At 43.0% G+C, this 22901-nt stretch overlaps 1 protein-coding gene across 3 annotated transcripts in view; it reads right to left on the bottom strand.

Moving 5' to 3' along the window:
• The window catches only part of add1 (adducin 1 (alpha)), a 196230-nt gene extending 173531 nt beyond the window's left edge, over positions 1 to 22699 (bottom strand). The window contains exon 1 of one of the 3 annotated variants that reach the window (XM_078561084.1): positions 22411 to 22699. Coding sequence is in view for 1 of the 3 variants with exons in the window: in XM_078561049.1 (XP_078417175.1) it covers positions 21934 to 21941 (8 nt within the window). In the remaining 2 variants the exon portion in view is untranslated. Of the gene's footprint in view, positions 1 to 21933; positions 22020 to 22410 lie in introns of those variants that run through there. The other 2 variants (XM_078561049.1, XM_078561058.1) reach the window with 2 other exon arrangements.
• Between the last annotated feature and the right edge of the window lie 202 nt (positions 22700 to 22901).

Raw genomic sequence — 22901 nt, 5'->3', positions numbered from 1 at the left:
TTGTGACCCAGCAACAAATTATATATTTCAGGTAGAATGGTGTGCAACTTGAACGGAAACTTGTAGCTGCTGGTCAATGTCCTAAGCTGTGTGGGCATGCAGCAACATAAAAGTTTCCACACATGCTGGGCTCAAGTCAGCCCCTTTAAATTACTGGGACTGTGTAGCTGTACAATGAAAATTTAAAGGGCCAACAAACTACAAAATTAGAGGGGACGTTGCTGGTGCTTGCACAAACCTGCTGGCCTTCTCCTTCTAGGCATGGTAGAGGCTTTGGGTTTGCAAAGCTGTCTGGAATGTTGCTGGAATACACTTAGTCGATGGTACACACTGCAAATATAGTGCGCTGGTGGGTGAAAGGGATGCCGATCAAGGGGTCTGCTTGCTCCCAGATATTGTGAAGCTTCGAATGGTATTGGAGCTGCAATCATCCAGAGAAATAGAGAATATTCAACCAGATTCCTGATATTTCCTCTTTGGAGATGGGGGTTGGGGGTGGGGGGTCACTCACTGCAGAATATCCAGTCTCTGACCTGCTCTTGTAGCTGGAGTATTTATGCAGTTGGTCCAGTTAAGTTTCTGGTCAATGATGGGGGTACCAAGATGCTAATCTTGTAGCCGTAGGGGTATCTGGCAACGATAATGCTTTTGAGCATCAAGGGGAGGTGGTTAGGCTCTTACTGGAGGTGGTTATTGCCTGGCACTTGTGGTTGGTGCAAACGTTACTTGCCAGTTATAAGCACAAGCCCAAACATTGTCCATGTTTGCTGCACAGAGCACCTACTACATCATTAAGAAGAGTTGCAAATGGAATGGGCCACTAATCATCAGTGAACATCTTCTGACCAGGAAAGGTTATTGATGAAGCAGCTGAACAGGTTTGGGCCTAGGAACTCCAGCTGCAATTTCCTGGGCTGAGATAATTAGCCTCCAGGAATCACACCTTCTTAAGCACTGAATATGACTCTAGTCAGTCAGTGGAGAGTTTTCCTCCCAATTCCCAGCGGCTTCAATTTTATTGAGGTCCTTGATGCCACAGTCAAATGCTGCCCTTTACGTCAAGGGCAGTCACTCTTACCACACGTCTGGAATTAACCTGTTTTGTCCAGGTTTGGCTCTATGTCTGCAGCTGAATGGTCCCGAGCAGCGTGCAGGTTATTGGCGAGTAAATGCTGCTTAATAGCACTGTCAACATAACTTTGCTGATGATTGAGGATAGGGTGGTGGGGCTGTAACTGGCCAGATCAGATTTGACCTGCTTTTTTTGTAAACAGAATAAACCGGGTTAATTTTCCACTTCTCACAGAATCACACAGTGCAGAAGAGGCCCTTCGGTACATCGAGTCTACACCGACACGTGAGAAACACCTGACCTACCTACCTAACCCCATTTACTAGCACTTGGCCCATAGCCTTGAATGTTATGACGTGCCAAGTGCTCATCCAGGTACTTTTTAAAGGATGTGAGGCAACCCACCTCAACCATCTTCCCAGGCAGTGCATTCCAGACTGTCACCACCCTCTGAGTAAAAAGGTTTTTCCTCACATCCCCCCGAAACCTCCTGCCCCTCACCTTGAACTTATGCCCCCTTGTGACTGACCCTTCAACTAAAGAGGACAGCTTCTCCCTATCCACCCTGTCCATGCCCCTCATAATCTTGTATACCTCGATCAGGTCGCCCCTCAGTCTTCTCTGCTCCAAAGAAAACAACCCAAGTTTACCCAACCTCTCTTCATAACTTAAATGTTTCATCCCAGGCAACATCCTGGTGAATTTCCTCTGCACCCTCTCCAGTGCAATCACATCCTTCCTATAATGTGGCAACCAGAAATGCACACAGTACTGCAGCTGTAGCCTCACCAAGGTTCTATACAACTCCAACATGACCTCCCTACTTTTGTAATCTATGCCTCGATTGATAAAGGCAAGTGTCCCACATGCCTTTTTCAACACCCCACTAACATGCCCCTCCACGTTCAGAGATCTATGGACACACACGCCAAGGTCCCTTTGTTCCTCAGAACTTCCTAGTGCCATGCCGTTCACTGAATACTTCCTTGTCAAATTACTCCTTCCAAGGTATATCACCTCACACTTTTCAGGGTTAAATTCCATCTGCCACTTATCTGCCCATTTGACCATCCTGTCTATATCTTCCTGTACCCCAAGACACTCAACCCCACTGTTAACCATCCGGCCAATCTTTGTGTCATCCGCAAACTTACTAATCTTACCCCCCACATAGTCACCTATGTCGTTTATATAAATGACAAATAATAGGGGGCCCAGCACAGATCCCTGTAGTACACCATTGGACACTGGCTTCCAGTCACTAAATCAGCCTTCTGTCATCACCCTCTGTCTCCTACAACTAAGTCAATTTTGAATCCACCTCATCAAATTATCCTGTATCCCATGTGCATTTGCCTTTTTTATAAGTCTCCCATGTGGGACCTTGTCAAAGGCTTTGCTGAAATCCATATAAACTACATCAACTGCTCTACCCTCATCTAGACACCTGGTCACCTCCTCAAAAAATTCAATCAAATTTGTTAGGCATGACCTCCCTCTGGCAAAGCCATGTTGACTATCCTTGATCAAACCTTGCCTCTCCAAGTGGAGATAGATTCTCTCCTTCAGAATTTTCTCCAATATTTTCCCTACCACTGACATGAGACTCACTGGTCTGTAGTTGCCTGGCTTATCTCTACAACCCTTCTTAAATAGCAGAACGACATTAGCTGTTCTCCAGTCCTCTGGCACCTCCCCCGTGGCCAGAGAGGAATTAAAAATTTGGGTCAGAGCCCCTGCAATCTCCTCCCTTGCCTCCCTCAGCAGTCTGGGACATAAATCATCCAGACCTGGAGATTTGTCCACTTTTAAGCCTGCCAACACCTCCAATACCTTGTCACTCCCTGTATCAATTTGCTTAAGAACCTCGCAGTCACTCCTCCTGAGTTTGAAACCTTCATCCTCATTCTCTTGGGTGAAGACGGATGTGAAGTATTGTTCAACACTCTACCGATATCCTCTGGCTCCACCCATAGATTGCTCCTTGGTCCCTAATGGGCCCTACTCTTTCCCTGGTTATCCTCTTCCCATTGATATACTTATAGAATATCTTGGGATTTTCCCTACTTTTACCAGCCAGAGCTTCCTCAGACCCCCTCTTTGCTCTCCTAATTGCTTTCTTAAGCTCCACCCTGTACTTTCTGCACTCTATTAATGCCTCCGCTGGTTTGCTCCCCTTGTACCTGCTAAAATCCTCTCTTTTCCTTCTCATCGTATTTGGAATATCTCTGGTCATCCATGGTTCTCTGGGCTTGTTACTCCTTCCTATCACACTAGAGGGAACATGTTGAGCCTGTACCCTCTCCATTTCCTTTTTGAACACCCCCGACTGCTCTTCTGTAGATTTCCCCACAAGTAGCTGTTCCCAGTCTACCTTGGCCAGATCCTGCCTTATTTTACTAAAATCTACTCTCCCCCAATCCAAAACATTTTTTTTGCAACTTGTCTATTTCTTTGTCCATAACAAGCTTAAATTGTACCATGTTGTGGTCGCTATCACTAAAATGCTCGTCCACCACCACCTCAGCTACCTGTCCGGCTTCATTCCCCAGAATTAGGTCCAGCACTGCGCCTTCCCTTCTTGGACCCTCTACATATTGACCTAAAAAGTTCTCCTGTACACATTTCAAGAAATCCACTCCATCCAAGCCCTTAACACTATGTTTATCCCAATTAATGTTGGGAAAGTTGAAATCACCTGTTGTTATTGTTTTTACACACCTCTGCGAGTCGTGCACATATTGGCTCAATTTCCCGCTATCTGGGGGTCTATAATAAATACCTAACAATGTGGCTGCCCCTTTTTTATTCCTAAACTCTACCCACAAAGCTTCATTCGATGCCCCCTCCAAGATATCATCTCTCCTTACTGCAGTAACTGACTCCTTAACTAATAATACAATGCCTCCAGTGATCCAGGAGTCTAAAACCCTCCCTCCTGCACCAACTCTTAAGCCACGTATTCATCTGCGCTATTCGCCTATTTCTGAGCTTGCTAGCATGTGGCACTGGGAGTAATCCAGAGATTACAACCTGAGAAGTCCTGCTTTTCAGTCTACTGCCTAACTCCCTGAATTCTTGATGCAAGACCTCATCCCTCTGTCTCCCTATGTCATTAGTACCAACATGTACCATGACCTCTGCCTTATCACCCTCCCCTTTCAAGATGCCCTGCAGCCATTCAGTGACATCCCAGACCATGGCACCAGGGAGGCAACACACCATCCTGGAGTCACGTTGACGGCCACAGTAGCCCCTATCTGTTCCCCTCACTGTAGAATCCCCTATTACTATTGCTCTTCCTCCCCTCCTGTACAGACAGGCTGCTTGTGGTGCCAGAAGCTTGGCTCTGTCTGCACTCCCTGGAGGAACCAGCACCCTCATTAGCCTCCAAAATGGAATACCGATTTGCGAGCGGGACCCCAGGGGACTCCTGAACTACCTGCCTGTTTCTCTTGGACTGCTTAGTGGTCACCCATTCCCTTCCTTCCTCAAGTCCCTTGATCTGCAGTGTGACCACCTCTCTAAATGTCCTATCCACAATGCTCTCAGACTCGCGGATGCTCCACAGTGTCCCCAGCCGCCATTCCAGCTTTGAAACCCCAGCTTCCAGGAGCTGCAGCTGGACACACTTCCTACACACATGCTAGTCCCAGGCACTGGAAATGTCCCCAGCTTCCCACATGGAGCACACCACAGATTTGAGTTCTCCTGCCATGAATTATCCCTTTAAATTAAACCTTTTAAATCAATTACTCTAGGGCCCTTCTTTCCTGAACAAAAACAAAAATACCTGGAAAAACTCAGCAAGTCTGGCAGCATCTACAGAGAGGAACACAGTTAACGTTTCGAGTCCGAATGACCCTTCAACAGAACTAAGTAAAAATAGAAAAGAGGTGAAATATAAGCTGGTTTGGGGGGGGAGGGGGGGTGGGACAAGTAGAGCCAGTGATAGGTGGAGATAACCAAAAGAAGTCACAGACAAAAGGACAAAGAGGTGTTGAAGGGCCCAAACACTCCTTTCAAGTGAAGCAGCATTTCACTTGCACTTCCCTCAATTTAGTCTACTGCATTCATTGCTCCCAATTCGGTTTCCTCTACATTGGAGAGACCAAACGCAGACTGGGTGAGCGCTCTGCAGAACACCTTCGGTCTGTCTGCATTACCCAGACCTCCCTGTAGCTTGCCATTTCAACACTCCACCCTGCTCTCATGCCCACATGTCCGTCCTTGGCCTGCTGCACATTGTTCCAGTGATGCTCAAAGCAAACTGGAGGAACAGCACCTCATCTTCCGACTAGGCACTTTACAGCCTTCCGGACTGAATATTGAGTTCAACAATTTTAGATCGTGAACTCTCTCCTCCATCCCCACCCCCTTTCCGACCCCCCCTTGTTTTTTTTTCCAATAATTTATTTAGATTTTTCTTTTCCCACCTATTTCCATTATTTTTAAATGTATTTCCATCCATTGTTTTATCTCTACCTTTTAGCCTTTATCAATTCCTTCATCCCACCCCACCCCCACTAGGGATATCCGTACCTTGCTTGTCCTGCTTTCTACCCTTAATTAGCACATTCCTTAGATAATATCACCACCTTCAACACCTCTTTGTCCTTTTGTCTGTGACTTCTTTTGGTTATCTCCACCTATCACTGGCTCTACTTGTCCCACCGCACCCCCCCACCCCCCCCTTTAAACCAGCTTATATTTCACCTCTTTTCTATTTTTACTTAGTTCTGTTGAAGGGTCATTTGGACTCGAAACGTTAACTGTGTTCCTCTCCGCAGATGCTGCCAGACTTGCTGAGTTTTTCCAGGTATTTTTGTTTTTGTTTTGGATTTCCAGCATCCACAGTTTTTTGCTTTTTTCCCTTCTTTCCTGATCCTCATTACTTTAGAATATACAAACTATAAACCACAAAAAGACCTTAAACTATAAGCGTTTACCTGACCTTACCCACTACTTACCAGTCATTCCTTTCACTTGTAGCCTCTACTGCTACAGCAGGGCAAGACCACTCTCTGACGATTTAAGAAGTTGGATAGCAAAGGAAAAAAATGCAAAGTGCACCTCTTCCCCTCTGCACCAAACTCCCACTGTGCACCAAATTGCCAAAACCCGCACTCACTCTGGCTGTGTCTCACTCAGGAAGAGCTCTCTCCCCTGTTCATGTGCAAGCACACTGTAGTGTGTTCTGTTGTATCGACGCCAGTGTTGTAGATGTAGTGGAATTGGTCAGCTAGATGCGTGGCTAGCTCTGCAGCACAAGCCTTCAGCACTACAGCCAGGGAGTCATTCGGAATCCAAAGATTTTGATGTGTCCATTGCGTTTAAAATCATCTCAATTATGTCACATGGAGGGAATCAAATTTGGTGGAGACTTCGGGAGGAGACAGAGATGGATTATCAACTCACCACTTCTAGCTGAAGATGGACCTGTCTACAAGCATGCTGTTTCCACTGGTTAGCATGCAGCTACTTCTGTGTTGTCATTTTAGCAAGTTGGCAGTTCATTTTATGTATATTTGGTGCAGCTTCGAGCATATTCTTTTACACTCCTTATTGAGCCAAGGTATATGTTTTGATATTAATGGTAGAGTGAGAAAATATGCTTGGTCATGAGATTACAGATTGTGGTGGAATATGGTGCCTCATGGATTCAATGTGACTGCTAGATCTGTTCCGAACCTATCTCTTTGGTGGTAGTGCCACACAACAGAATGGGGTGTTGACTTATTGTGCAAAGACAAAGCTTCATCTTCATAAAGACTCCTACCAATACTGTCATGGACAGATTGGTGAAAATGAGATCAAGGTAGTGTTCCCTCATGTTGATTCTCTCACCATCTGTCTCAGGCCCAGTCTGGCAGATATGTCCTTTAGGACCTAACCAAATCAATCAGTAGCGGTGTTACAAGGCTACTCTCGGCGATGAACACTGAAGTCCCCCACCAAGAGTACATTCTACACCTTTGCTTCCTTCAGTGTTTTTTCCAAGTGGTTCAACATGGAGGGATACAGATTCATCAGTTGAGGCAGGGGATATGTGGTAACCAGCAGGAGGTTTCCTTGTTTGACCTGAGGTCACGAGACTTCATGGTTCAATAGTCAATGTTGAAAACTCTCAGGGCCACTCCATCCCATATGTATCTCACTGTGCTACCACCTCGCAAGTCTGACCAGCCAGTGGACATAAACAAAGATAACGGCAGAAGGATCTGGGACATCAGTTGTAAGGTATCATTCTGAGAGTATGGCCTCGTTAGGCTGCTGCTTGACAAGTCTGTGGGATAGCTCTCCTAATTTTGGCACAAGTCCTACATGTTAGGTGATGAGGACTTTACAGAGTTGACTAGGCTGGGTTGCCTTTGTTGCACCCATTACTGACTGTTCAGTCTGGTTTTAATATTATTTGGTGTAGTGGTTTGATACAACTAAGTCATTAGCTGAATGAGGGCAGTAGGCATGTAGTGATGATCTACCCAAAGGCAGATCAAAGGATCAAAATCCTGTAACTCCCTCCCTAACAGCACTGTGGGTGTACCTGCACTGCATGGACTCCAGCGGTTCAAGTTGGCAGCTCACCACCACCTTCTCAAGGGCAATTAGGGATGGGCAATAAAAAAAATGTGAAGGGATTTTGCAGGGACAAAATGCAGGGACCACCCCAAAAAGGCAAGGGTGACCAGTCCAAGGTCTCACATGACCCTGCTAACCAAGATGGTAGGGGGGCCAAAGAGGCTTTTATTCTTTCATAGGATGTGAGCATCACTGGCAATTATGGCATATGCTGCCCATCTCCAATTGCCCATGAAGTGGTGGTAAGCCACCTTCTTGAACTGTAGTCCAACTGATAAAACAGTGTCTTTTATACCCATCCAAGAGAGGAGACAGGGCTTTGGTATAAGGGACTCATCCAAAAGAAGGGACCTCAAACACTCCCCCAAGTACTACAACGAAGTGCCAACGTAGTATGGGACTTGAACCCACAACCTTCTGACACATAAGGTACAAGTGCTACTAACTGAGCCACAGCCCAAAGCGCAATTAAGAGTTAACCATATTGCTGTGGTCTGGGGTCACATGCAGGCCAGACCAAGTAAGGATGGCAGGTTTCCTTCCCTAAAAGACATTAATGATCCAGATAGGCTTTTCTTAAAACCTCAATCCAGTAATTTTGTGGTCACCATTGCTGGATCTAACTTTTGATTCCACATTTAATTAACTGAATTTAAATTTCCCAGCTGCCACAGTGGGATTGAACTCATGTCTCCAGGTCATAAGTCCAGACTTCTGGATTGCTAAATCCACTAACGTAAATGCTAGGCTATTATACCCACAAATGTCACCAAATTACTGCTTTCTGAAACAAGTACATCACAGTCCTATGAATTACAACTCAAAATCTTTGAAGAATTATCATATAAGATTAATAAGAACTTCAAATAGTAAGCCCTCACTGTCAAACTCAAATATAGCTGCAATGTTCGTATTTGATCATGAAGACTTGCTACCATTGTTCTTTGACTCCCATTAACGGAAATGCAGTACCTTGTGGCAAAGGCAGCAAGGGGTCAGAACAGGGTAGCAGCAAAATTAAAAGACGTGCAGTAGATTTATGTTTTCAAAAAATATGGAGAAGGACACACTAGCTTGCAAAAATTTTGGAATCGGCTTTTTTCTTTTACTGCCAACATTTCCTATGTCTTATTTATAATAATCAAACAGCTGCAATAGAGACAAAATGTGGGTTCTAAACTTTTGTTTTAAAAAAGTACACCATATAAACCTCAAATTTTTTCATTAGTAAAAACTAATGAATACTAAGCCAAGCATTTAAAAATAACTGAAGAAAAAAAAACATTTCTATATGTAAACCATTACAGTTCCAAACATGCATTTAGAAAAGAAAGTCATATATGAAGTTTAATTGGTTCTAATAAGTACAACTGATCATGTTTGGTTCAACCAAGAAACTGAGATAGTAAATCGATTTATGGAGAAATATAATGCAAGCACCATTTCCCATTTAAAATATAAATTTTAGATTTCCCCGAGATTAAGCATTTGTTTCAATCACATAACCTAGATTTTTTTAGCCCCCATTCCATTTGTTTGACTGAGAAAAAATCTTAAATTTATATTTTTTATTGAAATGCTAATATTCAGTCTTTCTCTACTGTATTGCTATTTTGCAGGTAAACTTACTGATATTGAAAAATGGATCACTGCCACACAAAGGCATTGAAATTCCAGCTACTAAATCTTTTTTAAAAATGAATTCAAACAAATTTAACTCTCTCACTGCAGACCACAATTTTACATTTGTCTATTCTATCCAATACTTATGCAGAATTAGGAAGTGCAAAGCCAACAGGAATTTATAATATTCTGCATGTATCTATAAAACATTCAAGATAAATGACAAAAGCTGAAAGTATTGATTAAGTCAATCCAGGTCTGTTCTGAATTTAAAACCTATCAAATGCTGTACATTTGGGATCAAAATCACACAGATGAGTAAACACTCACCTACTGGTTTTATCCTTCCTACCCAGGGCGAATTAGAGGCTAATAAGACACATGTAATTTATGCAAAAATGGATTAAAATGTTTTAATGCCAATATACTTTTCAGGTCTTAGACTTCAAAAAATGTAACTGTTGCTGATGAACTTAATTAATAAACTCTATTGCCTAAAAATCTCAATATACCATCTGTTTAATTATTCCAAATAAAGTCAAAAATGGTTTCACTTAAATTTGTATTATACACTCGTGGGCAAAATCTCAAATACTTAACACTTCCAAGGAGTATAATATTTGTTTTGCTGGCGTATATGCATTCAAGAGTCATGACAGTGCATTATTTAGTCTTAATCATTCATTACAGTTGTTCTGTTGAACATTTACTTTACACAGAAAAACTGGAAAATAATCAGGCACCCTTTCCATCCTTGTGATTACTTATAAAGTACGAATGAAGCTGGCAGCAGCAAAAATAAGATCCTTCATAACACGGAGTTTAAGGGTGAACTACAATATTTGCACTCAATATAAAAGTGAACATGCTGGTTTCTGAAAGTAAAAGTGTTTTTGCAATGCTAATAAGAAACTTGATGCTTAAACTCATTGTACATTCAATTCATTGCTGCTATCCAACATTTAAATACACCAACCATACAGACAGAAAGACAATGTATGCAAATAAATGTTTTCCTCAATTCATACAGAGGAAAAAGAGAACCTGCAAACTGGAATTAATGCATCAACTGTAAACATTCAAACTAGTAACTAAAGTATAAAATTGGGACTTTTTAAAGGCAAGATCACAGTCAAAATCAAAGTTCCATGTTTGGGGGAAGCATGAAGGAAAAGAGACAGCACACTCCACGTCTAGGTCATATCAAACAAGGTTAAAGAATGTTAATTCTAAAAGCAAGTCACAAGCCCGATAGTGCAGTGTGACATTATTCATCAGCATTGCTAAGTATATACGACAAAATGGAAACTACTGGAAAAGGTCAGTACCATGTGGAAATATTATAAAATACAGTACTTCTGTACGCATTTCAAACATTTTGCACTCTGTCTAATGAAACTTTGTGATCACACTTGAGAAAAATAAAAGAAATAAATCATCTATCGATTTATTTGTAGCTTTAAAGGAACACACAATAATACTTTTACTGAAGAATGTTACATTATTTATAGTACCTCTGGTCTCAAAACAGCATATCCTTTCAATTGTGTTAAGCAAATTCAGAGGACATAATTTGATGATCTTTTTTCTAACAAATTAGTACAACAAATTGCCTCCATAATATACTTCTAACATAATAAAACATCCCAAGGAGTTTCACAGGAGGATTTATAAAACAAAATTTGAGATACAAGGAGATATTAAGGCGGTTGATCAAAAACTTAGACAAAGAGATAGGCTTAAAGAGAGCCTTAAAAGGAGGAAAGGAAGGTGGAGAGACAGTTCCAGAGCTAACAGCCTAGGCAACTGAAGTCACTGTTGGCAAAGTAGAGAAAATCACGGATGCTCAAGGGAATCATAGAAACTAGGAGGAGTCGGCCATTTGGCCCTTCGAGCTTGCTCCGCCATTCATTATGATCATGGCTGATCATAATGACAGATACCTCTCAGGGTTATAAGGCTAAGGGAGGTTACAGAGATACGAAGGGAAAGGACATGGAGAGATTTGAAAACAAGGATGAAAAACTTTAAGATCGAGGCACTGCTTAGCTGGGAGCTTATATAGGCAGGGTGCCTGACCGTTCTGGATTTTCTGGGGCTGTCCCGGAAATTGCCTTTTTGTCTCACATCCTGGGTCTGAGCTTCCTGGGACATCACTTGTCTTGGATTTCTCTTGTGTCTGCATCTTTTGTGCCTGTGCTTGCCCAATACAAAGTATCCCTTATTCCTCCCTCCCCAGCCCCAGATTTGGCCAACCTTAATGTAGTACATCGAAGGCAGAAGTGATGGGGGAATGGGGCTTGGTGCAAGTTAGGACATGGGCATAGAGTTTTGGATGGCCTCAAGTTTACAAAGGGTAGAACATAGGAGGCTGAGGAGGAGAGCGTTGAAATAGTCAAGTCGAGAGGTAACAAAGACACAGATGAAGGTTTCAGCAGCAGATGAACTGAAGCAGGGGTGAAATCAGGTGTTGTTACAGAGGTGGAACTAGGCTGTCTTAGTGGTGGTGCAATGTGTGGACGCAAGCTCATCTCAAAGGTGGAGGCTTCTCAGGACAGGGGAAGGGGGAGGGGTTCACGCTTACAGCATTTTTTAAAAATTACTTACGCCACTGAAGGCAGGTGGGGGTAATGTTTTAGCCCCTGTTTGTAAAAAAATACATCTCAAAAACTAATGGACAGATTTCAATGAAAATTGGCACACGGATATGGAATAACTGATTAACTTTTGGTGAAGATGCAGATCCGGACCTTGGATTTTTTTTAAAACACTGGAGGATAAGACAAATTGGCTTTTTATTTTAAGCATGTTTTGGATTGTTTGATTTAGAATGTTGTTGATTGTTTTATAATGTCATGAATTGTCTCTGCTGCTGTGGTGGACTTTGTCACAACTGTCAAAATGTAAGCAGAGTTTTCAGAACAGGTTGTTGGATGTGGATTAGCCTGAAGCCTTCTCAGTGAGATGAAAGCACTTAATTAAAGAGCATCAACCAGCAGAGAAAAGCCTCAAGGAAGAGCTGTGTAATTGAAACAACGCTGAGTGAACAAAGCATGGCGAAGGTATGTACTCTGAATGCCCTCTTCACTTGTGTATTTATGTATATGATGTGCCCAACTTTTTCTTAAAACAAACTTTCTTTTTAAAACCCTCCTCCTGGGCCTGGCTTTCATGTTTACAAAGTACTGTTGGAAGAACAATAACCAAAAACAAAGGAAAAATATGTTAAATCCTTCCCAGTGGCTTTATAAAAAAATTCATTCAGGGGATGTAGCCATCGCTGGCCAGGCCAGCATTTATTGCCCTTCTCTAATTACCCTCGAGAAGGCAGTGGTGAGTTGCCTTCTTGAACCGCTGCAGTCCCTGTTGTGTAGGTACACCCACAGTGCTATTAGGGAGGGAGTTCCAGGATTTTGACCCAGTGACAAGTGAAGGAATGGCGATATATTTCCAAGCCAGGATGGTGCGTGGCTTAGAGGGGGACTTCCAGATGGTGTTGTTCCCATGGATCTTCTGCCCTTTTCCTTCTAGGTGGTAGCGGTCATGGGTTTGGAAGTTGCTGTCGAAGGACCCTTGGTGAGTTCCTGCAGTACATCTTGCAGATGGTACACACTGCTGCTACTGTGCATCAGTGGTAGAAGGAATGAATGTTTGTGGATGGGGTGCCAATCAAGTGGGCTGCACTGTCCTGGATGGTGTCAAACTTCTTGAGTCTTGTGGGAGCTGCACTTATCCAGGCAAGTGGTCAGTATTCCATCGTAATCCTGACTTGTGTCTTGTAGATGATGGACAGGCTTTGGCAGTCGGGAGGTAAGTTACTCGCTGCAGGATTCCTAGCCTTTGACCTCTCTTGTAGCCACAGAATTTATATGGCAAGTCCAGTTCAGTTTCTGGTCAATCGTAACCCCCACGATGTTGGGGGATTCAGTGATGGTAATGTCATCGAATGTCAAGGGGCGATAATTAGATTCTCTCTTGTTGGAGATGGTCAATGCCTGGCACTTGTGTGGTGCATATGTTCCTTGCCACTTGTCAGCCCAAGCCTGGATATTCTTCAGGTCTTACTGCACTTGGACATGGGCTGCTTCAGTATGAGAGTCGTCATGAATGGTGCGGAACATTGTGCAATCATCAGCGAACATCCCCACATCTGACCTTATGATGAAAGGTCATTGCTGAAGCAGCTGAAGATTGCTCGGCTGAGGACGCTACCCTGAGGAACTCCAGCAGTGATGTCCTGGAACTGAGATAATTGGCCTCCAGCAACCACAACCATCTTCCTTTGTGCTAGGTCTGGTTCCAAATGACTGACAGTTTTCGCCCTGATTCCCATTGACTCCATAAAACCTTAAGATGTAGGAGCAGAAGTAGGCCATTCAGCCCACTGAGTCTGCTCCATCTTTCCATGAGATCATGGCTGATCTGATAATCCTCAACTCCACTTCGCTGCCTTTTCCCCATAACCCTTGATTCCCTTACTGATTAAAAATCTGTCTATCTCAAACTTGAAGATACTTAATGACACAGCCTCTACAGCCCTCTGCAATAAAGAATTCCCCAGATTCACTACCCTCAGAAGAAATTCCTCCTCATCTCTGTTTTAAATGAGCGCCCCCTTAATGTGAGATTATGCCTTCTGGTCCTAGACTCTCTCACAAGGGGAAACAACAGCATCTACCCTGTCAAGCCCCCTTTCAATAAGGTTGCCTCTCAGTCTTCTAAACTCCAATGAGTACAGGCCAAATCGACTTAACCTCTCCTCATACAAAAATCCCTCCATCCCCGGGATCAAGCTAGTGAACCTTATGGACTGCCTCCAATGCCAGTATATCTTTCCTTAGATAAGGGGACCAAAATTGTTCACAGTATTCTAGGTTCTATTCTACCTTGTGCCCTGTATAGTTTTAGCATGACTTCCCTATTTTTAAACTCCATTCCCTTTGAAATAAAGGCCAACATTCCATTTGCCTTACCTATTACCTGCTGAACTTGTATGCTAATTTTTTGGGATTCATGCACAAGGAGCCCCAAATCCCTCTGGCTGCAGCTTTCTTCAGTCTTTCTCCATTTAAATAATATTCAGCTCCTCTATTCTTCCTGCCAAAGTGCATAATCTCACACTTTCCCACTTTATATTCCATCTGCCACATTTTGACCCACTCACTTAACTTGTGTATATCTCTCTGTAGACTCTCATCCTCACCACTTGCCTTCCCACCTATTTTTGTGTAATCCGCAAATTTGGCAATAGTACAATCATTTCCCTCATCCAAATCATTAATATATATTGTAAATAATTGTGGCCCCAGCACTGATCCCTGTGGCACTCCACTAGTTACAGGTTGCCATCCTGAAAATGCGCCCCCATATCCCAACTCTCTGTCGTCAGCCAGTCCTCTATCCATGTTAATATACTAACCCGAACACCATGGGCTCTTATCTTATTAAGTAGCCTTATGTGTGGTTTATCGAACGTCTTTTGGAAATCCAAATATATTACATCTACTGGTTCCCCTTTATCCATCCTGTTTGTTACCTGCTCAAAGAATTCTAATAAATTTGTCAGGCATGATTTACCCTTCATGAAGCCATGCTGACTCTGCTTGATTAGATTATGCATTTCTAAACACTCTGCTATTACATCCTTTATAATAGACTCCAACATTTTCCCAATGACAGATGTTAAGCTAACTGGCCTATAGTAACCTGTTTTTGTCTCCCTCCCTTTTTGAATAAGGGTGTTACATTGGCAGTTTTCCAATCCTCTGGGACTTTTCCAGAATCTAAGGACTCTTGGAAGATTATGACCAGTGCATCCACTATCTCTGCAGCTATTTCCTTTAATATCCTAGGATGCAACCCTCAGATCCAGGTGACTTATCATTCTTTAGCCCCATTAGTTTCCCTAGTACTTTTTCTCTAGTGATAGTTATTGTATTTATTTCCTCTCTCTCTCCCCCCACCCAACTTTTGCCCCATGATTATTTAGTATTTTTGGTATGCTATTAGTGACTTCTACCATGGAGACTGATGCAAAGTATTTATTCTGCTCCTCTGCCATTTCCTGGTTCCCCATTATTATCTCCCCAGCCTCATTCTCTAAGGGGCCTATGTTCACTTTGGCCTCTCTTCCTTTTTATATATAAAGAAGCTCTTACTGTCTGTTTTTATATTACTTGCTAGTTTACCCTCAAAGTTTATTTTGTCATTTTTTTTGGTCATTTTCTGTTGGTTTTTAAAACTTTCCCAATCCTCTGGTTTACCACTAATCTTTGCTACATTGTATGCTTTTTCTTTTATTTTGATACTGTCCTGATACGTCTGCCATTGTTCATCAACCGTATTTTCTGCTAAACTCCTTTCCCAGTCCACTCCAGCCAATTTCATGACAAAGCTGGGTGGGAGGGTGAGCTATGAGGAGGATGCGCTATGAGGAGGATGCAGAGATGCTTCAGTGTGATTTGGACAAGTTGAGTGAGTGGGCAAATGCATGGCGGATGCAGTATTATGTGGATAAATGTGAGGTTATCCACTTTGGTAGCAAAAACAGGAAGGCAGGTTATTATCTGAATGAATGGCTATAAATTGAGAGGGGAATGTGCAACGAGACCTGGGTGTCCTCGTACACCAGTCGCTGAAGGTAAGCATGCAGGTGCAGCAGGCGGTAAAGGAGGCAAACGGTATGTTGGCCTTCATAGCCAGAGGATTCGAGTACAGGAACAGGGATGTCTTGTTGCAATTGTACAGGGCCTTGGTAGACCACACCTGGAATATTGTGTGCAGTTTTGGTCTCCTTACCTGAGGAAGGATGTACTTGCTATTGAGGGAGTGCAGCGAAGGTTTACCCGACTGATTCCTGGAATGGCGGGACTGACATATGAGGAGAGATTGAGGGGGTTAGGATTATATTCGCTGTAGTTCAGAAGAACGAGGGGGGATCTCATAGAAACCTATAAAATTCTAACAGGACTAGACAGGGTAGATGCAGGAAGGATGTTCCCGATGGTGGGGGAGTCCAGAGCCAGGGGTCACAGTCTGAGGATATGGGGTAGACCATTGAGGACTGAGATGAGGTGAAATTTCTTCACCCAGTGAGTGGTGAACCTGTGGAATTCGTTACCACAGAAAGTAGTTGAGGCCAAAACATTGTATGTTTTAAAGAAGGAGTTAGATATAGCTGTTGCGGCGAAAGGGCTCTAAGGATATGAGGAGAAAGCAGGAGCAGGCTATTGAGTTGGATGATCAGCCATGATGTCGTAATGAATGGCGGAGCTAGCTGGAAGGGCCGAATGGCCTATTCCTGCTCCTAGTTTCTATGTATGTTTAACTAAGTTTCTCACTCTCAAACGGAATGCTAAATTCCACCATGTTATGGTTAATGTTTCCTAGGGGATCTGTTACTCTGAGAACATTTATTAAACCTGCCTCATTACACATTGCCAGATCCAAAATAGCCTGATCCCTGGTTGGATCCACAACATGTTGTTCTTGGAACTGTCCCAAATACACTATAAATTCTTGCTCATGGCTACCTCTGCCAATTTGATTTTCTCAATCTACATGGAGATTAAAGTCACCCATGATTAATATACTGCCTTTTTTACATGCCCTCATTATCTCCTGATTTATTCTCTGTCCGAAAGCATAACCACTGTTAGGGGGCCTATAGACTACCCCCACCAGTGTCTTCTTCCCCTTGTTATTTCTTACCGCCACCCATATGGATTCCACATCTTCCAATCCAAGATCATTTCATGCTATCATACTTATTCCATCTCGTACTAACAAAGCTACCCCACCACCCTTTCCTTTCTGCCTGTCCTTTCGAAAAGTCACATACCCCTGAATATTTAGCTCCCAGCTTTAATGATCTTGTAACCGTGTCTCCGCAATGGCTATAAGATCATGCCCATTAATCTCTATTTGTGACATTAATTCGTTTATTTTGTTCCGAATACTACGTGCATTTAAGTTAATTTAGCCTTTTTACCATTTTTTCCCCTTTGACCTTATTTGCTGCTTTTTAAAAAAAAATGTTTGTACACTCTATCCCTTCCTGTCACACTCTGGGTATAATTTCCTAAGGAGCTGGCCTGCAATGCCGCCATATCCTTTTGCTTTATAAGCCTACTTATCCCCTCTCCAGAACCCTCCCCCACTCTATTTAGTTTAAAGCCCTCTCTTCAGCCCTAGTTATTCAATTCGCCAGGACATTTGTCCCAGCATGGTTCAAGTGAAGCCCATCACACCGGAACAGCTCCCTTCTACCCTAGTACTGATGCCAGTGTCCCATGAACTGAAACCCATTCCTCCCACACCAATCTTTGAGCCACGCATTTAACTCCTTGACTTTATTTAACCTATGCTAGTTTGCCCATGGTTCAGGTAGTAATCCCGAAATTATCACCTTGGAGGTTCTGCTTTTTAATTTAGCTCCTAACTGTTCAAATTCTTTCAGCAGAACATCCTTTCTAGTCCTATCAACATCATTGGACGACAACAACTAGATCCCTACCCTCCCACTCCAAGTTCCTCTCCAGGAGGAGATGTCCTTAACCCTGGCACCGGGCAGGCAACACAGCCTTCGGGACTCAGGCTCATGGCTGCAGAGGACAGTATTATACTGTTATAATTATAATTATACTGTCCCCTACCACTACCACGTTCCTATTTCCTCCCCAGACTTGAATGGCTCCCTGTACCACGGTCAGTTCGTTCATCCTCCCTGTAAACATAGAAACATAGAAAATTGTAGGAGTAGGTCATTCGGCCCTTCGAGCCTGCTCCGCCATTCATTATGATCATGGCTGATCATCCAACTCAGTAGCCTGTTCCCACTGTCTCCCCATATCCTTTGATCCCTTTCGCCCCAAGAGCTATGTAACTCCTTCTTGAAAACATAAAATGTTTTGGCCTCAACTGCTTTCTGTGGTGGCGAATTCCACAGGCTCACCACTCTCTGGGTGAAGAAATTTCTCCTCATCTCAGTGTAGTCCCTGCTTTCGTCTACACAGCTTGCAAGAACCTCCAGTTTTGCTAGGGCTCACTGATGCCACATTTGGTCAAATGCTGCCTTAATGTCATGGACAGTCACTCTCACCTTACCTCTGCAGTTCAGCTCTTTTGTCCATGTTTGAACCAAGGCTGTAATGAGGTCAGGAGCTGTGTGATCCTGGTGGAACCCAAACTGTTCCTCTCTTATATTTGTCCAGCAAATTATTTTGTGATTAACATTTAAAGTAGAGATCTGGGTTGGAGGGAAAAAATTATTGTAAGAGAAATCCAGTTTTTTTTGCTCCCCTTAGGTTTTTCTTTAAATGTTTCTGCTATAGAAGTGGCTCTAAGTACAAGCATTTTGTGGCTGTTGTTGTGAATGTGTTTTATTTTAGTTTTGATGTGTAGAAAAATTTGGGAGTCCAGTCGATCCAGAAGAGCCCGACCTTCCAGGCCTCGAGTTTGCTTTAATATCAGCGACTGAAGCTGGATGACGGGCTTCGGGGTGGGGAATGAATGAAAGAAAATGGTTTAACTGTTGTTGGATCCTTGGCTGTCTGCCCAGCGCCGAGTCTCTCATTTCTTTAACATCCTCTAATGGAGACAGATTGTGTACAACTACCTGCTTCAAGAGCACTTTGGTTTCTAACTTAAATCTTTAGATCTGCTTTACTTTCAAGGAGCCCCTGAAACCAAACAAAAGCCTCCAAAAAAATCATTTTGACCCTTGTTATGTATAAGGGATCTTCTGAGACATTCTGGGTAGGTGCTATAATACATTCTTGGGAAACAGACACGTGACTAAACTGAATAAATGATAATTATGGTTTTAATAGCTTGGACAATTGTTTTAAAGAGAAGTAAAAGTATAATGCAAAATCTCATTTTGATGTGGATTTTGCAGGTTCTTGACTCAAGTCTTGACCTCAGACCTATACTAACCCCCCCCCCCCCCCCCCCCCCCCCACACACACACACACACACACACACACACACACACACACACACACACACACACACACACACACACACACACACACACACACACACACACACACACAAAGGGGCAGGCCAGAGGTGGCCCAGCTGCAGAAGATCCCCCAAGCATCAATAATGACAACGTGACCTGTAAGTTTTGTGGATGCACAAGCTGATCCCGCATTGGACTCTTCAGTCATGAGACGATTCGCAGAAGATGAAATCATTAACAGCTTGGACACACTCGAATGAGGCGTCTACCACTATACTACACCCATACTAAGTACCAAATCTTGCTCCTCCCAAATAGAAATAAATTTTCATCATTCAGACACTCCAAAACAGTATTGAGAAGTAAAACCATGTCTTATTAAAATTAAATATATTTAAGAGCACAGCAGGAAAAAAACGAGGAGTCACAAATAGGGGGGGGAGTGAAGAGCAAAACAACCCCCTCTCATGTGAACACATCAACAGCAAAATACAGAGCCACAGACAGACACACACTCATGGCTTATTTCATACTCATTGACAGGTGTCTGGTAAATGCACAGAATGACAAGCTCCTGAGATGAAAACAACGTTATAATTAAAGCCTATGAACTTCAATTCAGATCTAAACATCACAGTCAATATATTAAAAAATTAATCTTGTTTCTCTACCCAATGTAATAGCTAAATACTGAAACAGTTAACTTGGCAGCAAGCAAAAGCAGAGTTCTAAAGCAAATCCTAGTAAGCCTATATTTTGTCTAGCTGACCTAGCTAAAAAGATTAAGCCTAAAACTGCACACAGCCATCTGCTAAAGGCAACCATTGACTGAATTATCTGATCAACTATACTGATGGTATAAAAGAAATCCTACCATGTGTATTTCATAACTAAATACAAAGTTATATAACAAAATGTAAGTGACTAAAATTCTCAATGATATTTTAAGAGTAATAAAGGTATTTTGAGTTTAATAATTGAAATAACTGAAACTGCAAACAATTTTCTTACAGGCATGATCCATTATTTTCAACTGACTGCAGAAGAAGTGTTAATATGGTTGATTCTGTTATTTAAATAAGTTGGAGAGAGGTCAAGAATCGATGCATGCAGGAGGATGGCAAAGGAGAATTATGAAGTTAACCTCTAAAAGACGACATTTGGCCCACATCTGAAATCATTTCAAATAGCCAAAATGTTCTGTTGTCGCTGATTTCACAACTTTGGAATCATCCCCAAAACAACCATCTGGTCCACTTCAAACATAGGGCTTACAAATGGGATTTCAGCAGGAAAGTTACAAATTAAATGGTCTTCACAATAATGGAACCGTGAAAGCTGAAGCACCGTCATCCAGCTTGAAAGCAGGAAATACTGTAAGAGCCAATACTTTTAATATTTTATCTGTCTCAAACACAAAATTCAGCTCCTCCTTAGCCTATATCTAACACTGTATGATACAATTGTAGCCACTGTAACAAGTTACAGATAAGGATGAAGTCATGATGCTGAAGTTATATAGTGTTTAATTAAGCCACACCTTGAATCCTCTGTTCAGTTTGGTTATGGAAGAACCAGGTGAACATTCAAGCTATGGAAGCAGTATAAAGGCCAAAAGCATTGCCCACTATCAGGGGACTGGATTATGAAGGCTAAAAAACTTCAGCCTCACAAACAGACCAATGAGATAGGACATTATAGATACTAAGTGACATGTAAAGTGTTAATTAACCCTGAGCCACAGCTGCAAGACAAAGTAAATTAGTAAAAAAAAGGCAAGTTGAAGATTGAAGCACTTCTTCATTTTATATCCAAAAGATCTCCCAGGCTGGGTAAGGCGGCAAAAACACATTCCCCCTCCCCCCGATGCGCAGTTTAAAGCTGTGATGGGATTAAGGGGGTTGGAGGGGGTTCAGAGTTTACTATGGAAGAAACAACAAAATGGGTCAAAAGATCTCCCTTTTAGTGATCATCATATTAGTCACATGTTTTTTCTGTGGGGATGGAGGTTGGGCAGGGAGAATGATTTAATATCAAGCTAAATTCTTATTATTTGAGCATTGCTCTTAAGGTAACCTCAGTCATCTGATTAAGATCCACTGGCCATCCAAGATTGGCAATAGTCCCATTCATTGAAATACATGGCGGTAGGTTTCCTACTGTACACCCTCAAACCACCCATTTTATTAAATATTGATGACCCTGTCCAAAATCAGTCAGGACTACGACTCAGGCCTGGAAAACTGGGGAAAAAAAAGCAAGTCTCATCCCAGGGGCCCTTTTTGCACACACTGCATTGAAGCATATACGTTACACTGACTAGAGATCAGTGACGCTAAGCCTGACGTTATAAACAAAAGCAAATGTATTTCGCCAATAATATTTACCATAAAAAACCGAACATACAGTACTTGAACAGATCATGCAAACTAACAGCATCGGGATAAGTCGATCATTTCGAAAGCAGCATAAAGCCCACAGACGAAGCGACTTGCAAAAAGGTGGAATGCTACAAATGCAGGGACACTGATCGGCTTCCCCACCCACGAATGTCTTCGACCAAAAAAAAGCGTTACATTAAATCATACACACCATAAAAGGCTTGCTATTTCTCTTCCACTTCCTGGGTTGCTGCAACAACAACAACACCGACGACGACTAAAACACGATTATATTTATCGACATGGTGCACCTTGTCATGTTTCACATTGCAGTAATCCAATGGACTGACACAGGCCATACAATGCAATTCAAGTGCAAACGGACAGGATGCAGCGCTCGGGGTCGATTCGTGTGCGCCAGCGTGTGTGTGTGTGTGTGTGTCTGTGGAGGGTTTTATTCTTATTAACATTAAATTAAATCCTTGGTGGTTGGTTAACACGAAGCTCAAGGGACCCCTGAAGGTTGGTGGCAGGCGGAAACACAGCGTTACCTGGGGAGAGTGGGGGAAAAAGAAAATGGATGGTAGTAAAACCGATTGACGATTAAGGGGGACTCGCAATTTTGGGGGTGGGGGGAAGGATCTCTCACTCGCACACTCACACACATCGAGAAGAGCCAGTCAGTCAGAACCGCCACCACAATAACATGGCACTGACCCTTTTAGCTCCGGCGGATTTACATTAACGGCTTACTCCGGCCCTTTTGCTGCAAGCAGCTAGCGCCTTACCTTTCCAGGGGGAGAAATACCACCGCCAGGCTTTACGTGAGGTGACGAGTGAGTTGGGTTGTGTATGGCTTTTTTTTAAAAAAATGAGGGGTGGGGATATATTTTTTTTCCCCCCCTCCTAAGGGCTGCCCCGTCTTTCTTTTCTTATTTTTCTCTCCTCCTCCTCCTCCTTTAACTCCGCCTCTCTGAGCACATATACATGGAGATGGGTGCGGCGACAGCGCCTCAAGAAGGAGAAAGCGACGGACAACAAGCAGCAGAAAGGGCTCGCGCTAACATCAATCTCTCCCATTGGACCAAGAAGGAGGGCGGGAGTACGACGGGGAGGGGGAGGCGGCGGGGGTGGGGGGGGGGGGGTGGGGGCGGTTGTCTTTTAAAGATGCTTTCATCCCATTGGTCGAATTCCCATGATCTCCGCCCCTTCCCCTACGCGCGACGCTCTATACCGCCCCTCCCCCTCCCGCACGCGCGCTCCGTGTCCGAGGTCGCTC

Source organism: Cetorhinus maximus, chromosome 2 (assembly GCF_964194155.1).
Source record: "Cetorhinus maximus chromosome 2, sCetMax3.hap1.1, whole genome shotgun sequence".
Taxonomy (NCBI): domain Eukaryota; kingdom Metazoa; phylum Chordata; class Chondrichthyes; order Lamniformes; family Cetorhinidae; genus Cetorhinus; species Cetorhinus maximus.
The sequence above is the reverse complement of the archived record's forward strand: the minus strand, read 5'-3'. Positions and strand labels throughout refer to the sequence as shown.